The sequence below is a fragment of the Aptenodytes patagonicus genome, chromosome Z (assembly GCF_965638725.1).
Source record: "Aptenodytes patagonicus chromosome Z, bAptPat1.pri.cur, whole genome shotgun sequence".
Classification (NCBI taxonomy): Eukaryota; Metazoa; Chordata; class Aves; order Sphenisciformes; family Spheniscidae; genus Aptenodytes; species Aptenodytes patagonicus.
In genome coordinates this window covers 40,274,940-40,284,949 of record NC_134982.1, presented here as the reverse complement: position 1 = coordinate 40,284,949, position 10,010 = coordinate 40,274,940, and the positions used below count along the sequence as shown (strand labels likewise).

Genomic DNA, 10,010 nt, shown 5'->3' with positions numbered 1-10,010 from the left:
TCCTACTACATCAGTGTTCATGACTACTACATTGTCATGTTCTTTCCATTATTTTGACATCATGAAGACTAAGAAATCACCTTCTTGACGTGTAGCTAATCCTGTAGTTGCATTTCTGTGCTTCTTATATATTATCCATTAGCCCATTAGCCTTCTGTAGAACAACACCACTTCTATCATCACCATGTTTCTAAACATACGCAAGACACTTGGCAAGGATTCCTTCGGCTACGACAGCCTGAAATTGCAGCCAGCAGAATGTGACACCACTTCCAAAAAAGCATCCTTTCTTCACAAAAAGAACCACAGGCTCCTGTCCTGCAGCTCTCCCCGACCACTTTACAGCTAGCACAGCCCTGGCAGTCAAAAGGCACCTGCCAGGGGCAAACTAGATTTTTCCTGTCAGGGGCTGTACCTCCTTCAAAGCAAAAGCATTCTACCAACGTACCAACGTTGCAGGGGAATTCTGTAAGCTTTTATAAAGGCACCTGAAATACTTTACCTCCCAAAGAGACTCAGAAGAGGTTATTGTCTTTTCCCACTAAGGTGAGTTGCTGTAGCAACTGGCGAGAAGACATGCAATTTAGGCACCACAGGTGAGCCTGGCCAGTTTCTACAGGCCATCCGTGGTATAGCCGTGCCTGCTTCTTTTACTACTTGTTATGGCCATGGTGTCAATGAATCTTCCCAATCCCTTTTGAACCTGCTGGTACTGTCTGCCTCCTATGGCAATATACCTCAGAAGCTCACTATCTGCTGTGTGAAATACCACCTTCATCTATGTGAAATATCACCTTAATATAATTGGTCAATCTGTTTTAAGCGAAGGAGGAGTGCCCCCTAAACTAGTATTTGTACAATTTGGTGAATACTAGTTCTGCATCCACTTGGCTCACAACTTTCAAGATTTTGTAAACCTTGACCTTTCTTCCCCTGTCTTCTCCTCTCCAGAATGAAGAGTCCCAGCATTTTTAGTTTCTCCTCACAAAGCGGCTGCTCCATTCCATTGATCACATTAGTTGCTCTTCTTTTAACTCCACTATGGACTCCCTCCAGATGTAGAAACTGGAACTGCCCAATACTGAAAATGTGGGTCCACTGGTTATACATAGGACCAAAGTAGCACCACCTGTCTTGTTCACAATACCGTTCCATAGGATGCCTACCTAATATTTTGATGCAGCTCCACACTGTGGTGATGGTTTTAGAAGAACTGTCAAAGATCTCTGCCCCGAGTTGTAACTACAAGTTGCTGAACTAAAAGTTCAGTACCATGTATGTTTGGATGAATGGTTTACACCACAAGTGCGTAAAACTATACTGGAGCTCATCTACCCCTTCTGCCCACGGAAGGATCTCACAAAACTGAGCTCCTTGCCACTGGACCAATGTTGGGCTACTTGAGAAAGCTCGGTATCATCTGCAAACTTGGGTGATTTCATTGTTCATTCCCTCCTCTGAATCATGGCTAAGCTTGCTGAATAACATCACCCAGGGACTGCCAATACTGAAATTCTTCCTCCTCATGAGAGGAGCCCATTAAGTCTTAACCCTTCATTTCCTGTCCTTAATTCATAAAAGAATCCCTTATGTTCCTCTGGAACCAACATACCATTTGAAGTTGTACTCATGCATTTCTCCATCTAAGAAAATACTTCAAGTTTACCGAAGGGACACCATAACCCTACAAGTTCCATGCAGGGATGGGAAAGGCAGCAACAAAAAATTTCTTCCTTTCACCATTGTATTGGGTTTACATAGCAAGGTTTTGGCAGTCGGGGGGTGCGCTACGGGGTGGCTTCTGTGAGAAGATACCATACACTTCCCCCACGTTGGACGGAGCTGGTTCCAGCCGGCTCTAAGATGGACCTGCCATTGGCCAAGGCTGAGCCCATCAGCTACAGTGGTAGAGCCTCTGTGATAATGTATTTAAGGGGAAAAAACTGCTGTGCAACAGCAGCTGGAGAAGAGGAGTGAGAATACGTGAAGCAGCCCTGCAGACACCAAGGTTAGTGAAGAAGGAGGGGGGGAGGAGGTGCTCCAGGCACTGGAGCAGAGATTCCCCTGCAGCCCCTGGTGAAGACCATGGTGTTACAAGTGAAAAGCAGGTGTGGATCCCTTAGGGATGAGGCACAGCACTCAGCAAGTGAAAGGTTTGGCTTTATGGAAAGCGTAGCATTACCGTGGTGGGAGCCCCGGGACACCAACGCTAATCAAATGGGGACCCAACACAGTGGAGCCTTGCTCGGGAGTGAAGCTCAAGGGAAAGCACTGCAGGGGTGGATAATAAAACTTGTGCTGATTAACATATCATGTATATAAACTGTCCTGTTTTGCTCATTAGCAAACTTGCTGATATCACACAGGTGCTGCTGTCCAAACTCCAGTATCTGCAGCTGGCCATCACATTGGTGCCCATGCAGGGTTATGTGCAGCTGCAGGGGGAGTGAACTACCCCAGGTTACCGTAACAAGATAAAACGTGCTTGTGGCTCTACATTGTCAGATGGGGGAGGCAAACTGTCCTGGGTTACTGTAACAAAGTCTTCTCATGCCTTACACATGGTGAGGCAGGCTGTCCCCCTGCTGTCCATGGAGGTCCATGGCAGAGCAGATACCCACCTGCAGCCATGGAGGACCTCCACCTGCTCTGGCATGATGTGCCCTGAAGGAGGCTGTGACCCCAAGGAGAGCCCCTGCAGGAGCAGTGTCCTGGCAGGACCTGTGGACCTGTGGAGAGAGCAGCCCACGCTGGAGCAGGGTTGCTGGCAGGACTTGTGACCCTGTGGGGGACCCATGCTGGAGCAGTCTCTTCCTGAAGGACTGCACCCCGTGGAAAGGACACACGCTGGAGCAGTTTGTGAAGTACTGCAGCCCGTGGGAAGGACCCACATTGGAGAAGTTTGTGGAAGACTGTCTCCTGTGGGAGGGACCCCATGCTGGAGCAGGGGAAGAGTGTGAGGAGGAAGGAGCAGCAGAGACAATGTGTGATGAACTGACTGCAACCCCCATTCCCCACCCCCCTGCACCGCTTGGGGGCAAGAGGTAGAGAAGCCAAGAGTGAAGTTGAGCCCAGGAAGAAGGGGGCAGGGGGAAAGGTGGTTTAAAATTTGTTCTTATTTCTCATTATCCTGCTCTGGTGTTAATTGGCAATAAATTAAATTAATTTCTCCGAGTTGAGTCTGTTCTATCCATGATGGTAACTGCTGAGTGATCTCCCTGTTCTCATCTCAACCCACGAGCCCTTCATCGTATTTTCTTCCCCTGTCCAGTTGAGGAGGGGCAGCGATAGAGTGGCTTGGTGGGCTAGCTAAGCTCAACCCACCACAACCATCCAAGTATTAGCTAATCTGTTACAGTTGCACCACTTCCAAAAGGAAATAAAAACAAAAACACACCTTAAAGTCAGACAGTCCATCACTGCATTTGAGCAAATGCAACTTGAAGTATTTTTACTGCAAAATAATAATACAAAATAGTACTTGGAATTACTTTGTCTTAAACACAGCTTTACACGTCTCTAATCTGTTTAAGACCCATTTCTTATATACAGGTTTAGGACTCTTAACACTGTTAACAGTAAAGCATTACATTTCAATCACCATGATCAGTTCAGCTCACACATAGTAAGTAATATAGTCCATCCTTTGCTTTTCATGTCTGTAGTTTGATTTTTATTCTGGCTGATAAAAATGTAAGAGACTGTGTAGAAGATGTAAGAGTTAATACATTACTTATTCAGCAACCAAAGACAATTCAACTTCCCAGTTTCCTAGTTTATCTAAATATATATACACAGAAATCCTGTAACAAAGTTTTAACATAGATTTAGCATACCTGCTTTCTGAACTCTTTAATTAGTATAATCTCAACCTGAGCTATGAAAATTAACAAGAATTATTTCTTCCTTCCTCCTCCCGGAAGCATGCTTTTATTGTCTAGTAGCCTATGCTATCCCGATAATCGATCTTTGCACAACACATGTACTTAATCTTGTTAGCAATGCATCTGCATTCTCTCCGACATCTTATTCCCCCATATTTTTCCAACAATCTGACTTCTCTTCAGGTTTGTTTGGGTTTTTTTAAATATTCATTCCCAACTGCTCCAAACAATACACAACATACAAATCACTTGACAAACACCACAGAGGTATTTAGCAAGTCTAAGTAAGTTCAGTTATGAAGTGTTCAGTAACAGCTTCAGTTACTGACTAAGCAGTGTAACAGCTTATATAATCTTAAACTTACTATTGCCACAGCAGATGGTTAGCTAGAGGAACTAGCTATGTTTACCAGTGATTAGAAGCTAATAAAAATAGAGGTAATCACTGTCATTCCTATATGAACATTTCAAATTGCATTCATCCATATTCAAATATGCTTATTAATCCAACAGAACTGCATCTTTATAGTTTAGTTTTGTACACAAAAATAGGTTTATATTCTTTAAAATGTACGCATTCAATCAGATTTACAGATCAGCCAAACCATGACTGATTGAAGAAATTCTAAAGAGCAACACATTGTTGATACTACTCAACAATATATGAGGCTTACAGAGTTAATAGTCGCTACAAATCCACTTGTGTTGTACGAACTAGTATTATGGACGTATACGTAACATCTGCTCAGCTGGTTGGCTTGCCAAGTATGACAGTCTTGGGGTTTTCAATTCGTAACAAATGGAACCCAGGCTTTCTACATTATCATGCTGTGACCTGCTGATCTAAATTAAAAAGTACACATTTAACCTGTAATTTTTCTGTCTGCACATGACATCATTGTATATTAGAAACTAATACCACCACCATGTCTGCTTTCATTGATGCTTTACCCCATATTCCTTCTGTTCACTTTTTAATTATTTTATCATTAGATAACAGTAGATCCACCTATTATTTCATCCAATTTCAAGGAACTTAAAGTTGTAGCTTATGATGACTTAGAGTAATGGGCAGAGATGTACAAGGACTGTAACACATATATATGGAGAGATACAGATCTACATAATCTTTGCAGTATTTTCATATAAAATTATTATCTTCTTGTTAACTTGGAATGGGATAAGCAGATTCAATTTCCAGTAAAATTACTTACTTCTTTCCCCCAGCTTTTTTAATTCCTGTATTATATCACTGTACACACAGGGTAAAAGCTCTTCTTGGGATTTTGTTCCATCCAAATAAACTAAGACAGACAAAAGAAAATGTTTTCATGAGTTCTCTGCCAGTTATCTGTAATAGCAATTGGCAAAGTTTTCAGTATTCCTACGGGTGCAATAAGAAGAGATGAAAAAATAAAAAGCAAGAACAGCACCCCCCCTTTTCTTCTTTCCCAAATTGATTTTACATGTTAAAAAAATAACATAATGGAAAAGTATTCTAGTTAAGAATTAATTTAAAAATTTTTGTGGTATAAAAGTCTCCATAAGGGTAGTGGTAATAACATTAGGACGGTAAAGCAATGGAATAATTCAGGAGAAAGGTTTCTATGCTGTGGAAGACCTCAGGTTCTTCCTCAGCTTCAGGGTTTGAGCAAGTCAAGGAAGGGCACTGCAGTTCCCATCCTCACTGCACAGCAAGAAGTGGTGCCCTTGTCTTCATGCTGATGAAGCAGCCACCTGACTTCTCTTTCCTCTGGCCCCCACTCCAGAAGTAGGCAGTCCAAGAGCTGTACAAGTGTGAACTTCACACAAGCTCATGGCAGCACCCCATCAGCTGACTTGGCTTTGACACTTCTCATGCAAGAGTGGGTGTACAAAACACACCTAGGAAGTATCTTCAGCTTATTAGAGGACTTCAACCAGGATTTTAATTCTCTTGATGCCAGTGCATCAGCTATTGTCTGAGAATCTTCCTATTTAGCCATACGCATGTATGCACACATGCACACACAAACTAGCTTGTTAAATGGACTCTATTAGTGATCAGAACATTTCTATTTTTAACTTCATCATTTTCATTAGTAAAAAACCCCAAAACTCAAAACCCTATAGACTTGAAAAGTAAACCAACAAAAGGTCCAAACCTACTGCCCAAGTGCCACAAAAATATTTGTTCTTCAAATGTCAAAAAAAACTGTAACCCAACAAAAACTGCACAAGTGCCACACCTGAGCATTTTATAAGTTTAAAATTAAGGATACCATACCAACGTTAATTGCATTCTCTTCCAATTCATTTTTATATTTCAGATACATAGGCCACACGTGTCCATCGAAGTACCCCGGTGTATCTGCTGGCTGGTAGACTCTGGTGCTACACAAAAATATATTTGCTTTCCCATGCAAGCTTTACATTTTTACCCTAGTGTCAGCTGGTTTAATAAGAGCATCTATCCAAAATAGGATATGTTATACCCTATATAGGCTGGCAGGCTGCATAACTGTTTGAGCAAAGGAGGCTCCTTTGTTTTAATATTATCTGTGATACGAATTCTTGCTAACTTACCTATTTCTGCCAATCAAATTACATTTAAGAAGAGGTAAAAGGATTTTTTTTTTTAATTGAACAAGGTATTACATATAAATTAAGCTGTATTGAAAGTGTTATCAAAACAAATTACTTTTTTTCTTTTTTTATTGGTTATACAGATTTCTCAAGTTTTAAATGACTAGCGGTTTTGTCTAGTCACTTTCAGCCTGGACACTGAAGTCCTTTAAAGGTGAGTCTAGTGAGAAACCAAGAAAGTGGAATCAACGAAAACCAGCTGAATAGAGGATTTCTTCACTCAGCCAGCCGATTCTGACTTCGTGCACATGTATTGCTCCCAGCACACAGTATTGCTCCAAATTTGGAGGCAAGTCAGACACTGGCTCAATAATCTCAATCAGATATATGGTACAACTAATGCACAGCCTAAACGAAGCATACACTAAAACCACACATGAACATTGTTCCTTTAACAATAATCATCACGTAGCTGTATCCAACCAAGGATAAGACTGCTTAGTATTTTTTTAACTGTTTCTCATTTTAAACATGGTTTAACTCCAATATGCAGTCAGTAATCTAAATAATTTATCTGGACAACAAATTCTCTTTCCAGTGTTTGTAAAACATTTAACATTTTAATATCCCTGTGTTCTAAAATGCAAGTGTCATGTCCCCCCTCAAGCCCCAAACCCACACATCTCTGCATGCTTTTGTTAACGTTGGTTAAACACCCACACAGTCTTCCCTGGGAGTCACAGAGGACAGATGATATTAATAGCTTACATTTGGCAAGCACTGAAGAAAAGTTAGTATAAAAGAACCACTCCAGGTTTGGGGGTACAGTGACCCTCTGTGAGCAATAACTGAATAATCTTACCTCCTTCTCCTTTTGCACTCTTCATAAGGAAGGGTCAGAAAGTATCTTCTATTCCATAGTTCATTAAGCGGCCTAAAATAATAATATATTTAGTTCCCTCTTCCTTTTTAGGGCAGCTTTTAATATACCAGCTTACATATTGCTGCTTACTCATAATTGTACAGCAGAAAGCCTTCAACAATCAAAATATAAACATCATCTGTATTTTTCAGATTATCACATGTATTCTGCAGCTCTTCTGTCACAACACCTGAGCTTGCCGGGCTTTTAATCCAATTGCGAATACTTTTCACCATTTCATCCATATAGAGGGCATCAAGTACTAGATGAAAACAGAAAGTTAGGCACCCCTTAAAAACAGAGAATAAAAAAAAATAAAGAACCCTTAAGTACCCCTAGGTTAATCTGTAAGAATCAAATAATCTACATACAAGTCTAAATGAAAGGGAATGGGATTACCCTAAGAATTTTCTCACACATATAAGTAGTTCCATGTTTGCAACTGATGATAAACTGAAACTAAAGCTTTCCCCAGGATTGGGGTATTTCTGGTGAGTGTGGTCTCTCTGAACTCTGTGGCACGAAAAAACGTGCAAACTCACTTCACAGCCTTTCCCTTGACAATAGAAACTGCAGGGACTGTTCTATTCCACGAAACTTGTAAAAACTTACTCACCCTGAGACCTCCACCTTTCTGTCAATTGCCACTGATACAGTTGAAGGGAGGGATCGCTCAAAAATTTTTGCTTTGGGTTTTTACTAGGTTTCAGATATTTGGAGGGTGGGGATGGATGGATTAGATTGAAAGGAGGATGGCATACAAAACAAAACAGCACGATGTAGCACCTGCTTTTGTCTGTAGACATGTAAGAACATTTCGAGTAAGTACTGAATGGCAAAGAGATGGCAGCCTTTGGGTAACATAAGAGCAAATGCATTTCTGAGGTGCTTTTAAGAGCAGCATTAAACCCAGATATTTGAATGAGAATGTTCAACTTATTCCTCCAGTTTCACGTTCTAGTTTCATGAAGTCTAGAAGTTGAGCCAAAGACTGCATAGCTGGTAAGAGTTAGTTTTCAGACACAATTTAAGGTTCTGGCCAATGTTCCCGAGTAATACATTTTGTGATCACCAAGTATCAACTTGGTTGATTTTTCAATTTCAAAAAGTATTTTTTTACCAAAAAAATTACCAAAATTACCCTCCAAGGCCAATAACCAATACTTTCATAGTTTGTTTTCTCTTCAGTTCTTCCTTTTCACTGTCAAAGATAGTAGCCAGTGAAAACTTTTAATTCAGCAACATGGAAAGCAGCTATTGTATTAAGAAATACCAATTATAGATAAGACTTACTTTCTGTCCTTTTTTTCTTTTTGCAAAGCAACCGTCGGAACCTCAACTGCTTATTCTAATGCTAACAAAAAAGGTGCAACATACATACCAATAATCAACTGTTCTCAACTCGAATTGACCTGAACCAAAGCACTGGCCTAAAGTGGGTCTTGATCTATAAGTTTATAAGCCTAAATTGGCACGTTGAGCCAGCATTAACCATGAGCTTCAAAATATTTGGTCTCTATGTGAGATCTGACATGAAATTAAGGTGTCAGGATCAGACCCAAGTTTTGACCGATTTGGAATATGACAACAAAAGAGTCTCAGTGGTGATATCCCATGAATTCACTATCAAAGTGGAAAAAAAAATCCATCATTACATAGAAAGTGATGAGGTTAAGCTTATGCCAGTGCTGCAAGTCAAGACTTTCAACTGAACAGTACCATTTGCTCCTGCACCAGATGCAACTGTAAAAGAGAGGAAAAAATTTAAAAGAGAAAAGGAAAGCTCAGGCACTAGCTTGAGCTATTTACTAGTTTAGCAAGTTTTCTTATTTATCTCAGTGAGCTGAGAGAAACTGAGCAAAGGATTGCTCTTAACCATTTGTTTACTACCTTGTTCAGAAGGGAAGAGGGGCAGGGGGTGGAGAGGAAGAAGTATTGAGGCTCAGCACAACAGTTTCAGTACACTGTTCAAAAGCAATGCATCAAAGTTACTGACCATCATATAGCTTAAATCCACGTTCATCTGTTTCTACTTCAGACTCTGGCTGAAGGGGAAAAAAAATTTGAATATTTTCAAGGCTGCTTTTATGACCACTTTCACAGATATATACTCTTCAATTACAAACTTAAGGGTTATACACCTTTGTATCCCAATTGATTAAATTTATCTTCAAAATTAAATAGCTGTATACAACTATTAAAATACAATACAAACACTTTATTTAATCTAGAACAACAAATTCTCCAAATCATACCTCTCAAGTTCATTAGAGCTTTACTTCAGAAATAAGAACTGCTTCACCCTCCTTAACAAAGAACTCCGACGTCAATGCAAAAGTTTTTTTTCTGTTTTGATTCGGGAAACAAATAACTACCTATTACTGTATGGGTGTAGGGTTAACACAATAATATCATTAACTTCATTAGCACAAAGTATCTTGAAAAATGCATCCAACATACACCCGTTTCTTATTTTAAAGGGTATCAAAGAAGACAGTAAACTTCTTTTTACTGAGTATACTCAGTGGTTTTGGCCACTAAAAGTTCAATCACCCCAGTGCTCATTTTATTTTTCTTTCTCATGAAGTTACCATTATTTTAAGCAGCATCAATTTGAAAAGTTTATCAATAGGAGAACT

General features: G+C 40.1%; 1 protein-coding gene across 6 annotated transcripts in view; it reads right to left on the bottom strand.

Moving 5' to 3' along the window:
* Positions 1 to 3,398: 3,398 nt before the first annotated feature.
* The window catches only part of NMRK1 (nicotinamide riboside kinase 1), a 9,935-nt gene continuing 3,323 nt past the window's right edge, over positions 3,399 to 10,010 (bottom strand). For 5 of the 6 annotated variants that reach the window (XM_076361814.1, XM_076361811.1, XM_076361813.1 and 2 more), the window contains exons 4-9: positions 9,368 to 9,416; positions 7,462 to 7,633; positions 7,312 to 7,383; positions 6,151 to 6,257; positions 5,099 to 5,188; positions 3,399 to 4,727 (exon numbers count right to left, since the gene is read on the bottom strand). In XM_076361814.1, the coding sequence (XP_076217929.1) occupies positions 4,708 to 4,727; positions 5,099 to 5,188; positions 6,151 to 6,257; positions 7,312 to 7,383; positions 7,462 to 7,633; positions 9,368 to 9,416 (510 nt within the window). In that variant the 3' untranslated portion in view covers positions 3,399 to 4,707. Of the gene's footprint in view, positions 4,728 to 5,098; positions 5,189 to 6,150; positions 6,258 to 7,311; positions 7,384 to 7,461; positions 7,634 to 9,367; positions 9,417 to 9,626; positions 9,753 to 10,010 lie in introns of all 6 variants that reach the window. The other variant, XM_076361812.1, reaches the window with a different exon arrangement.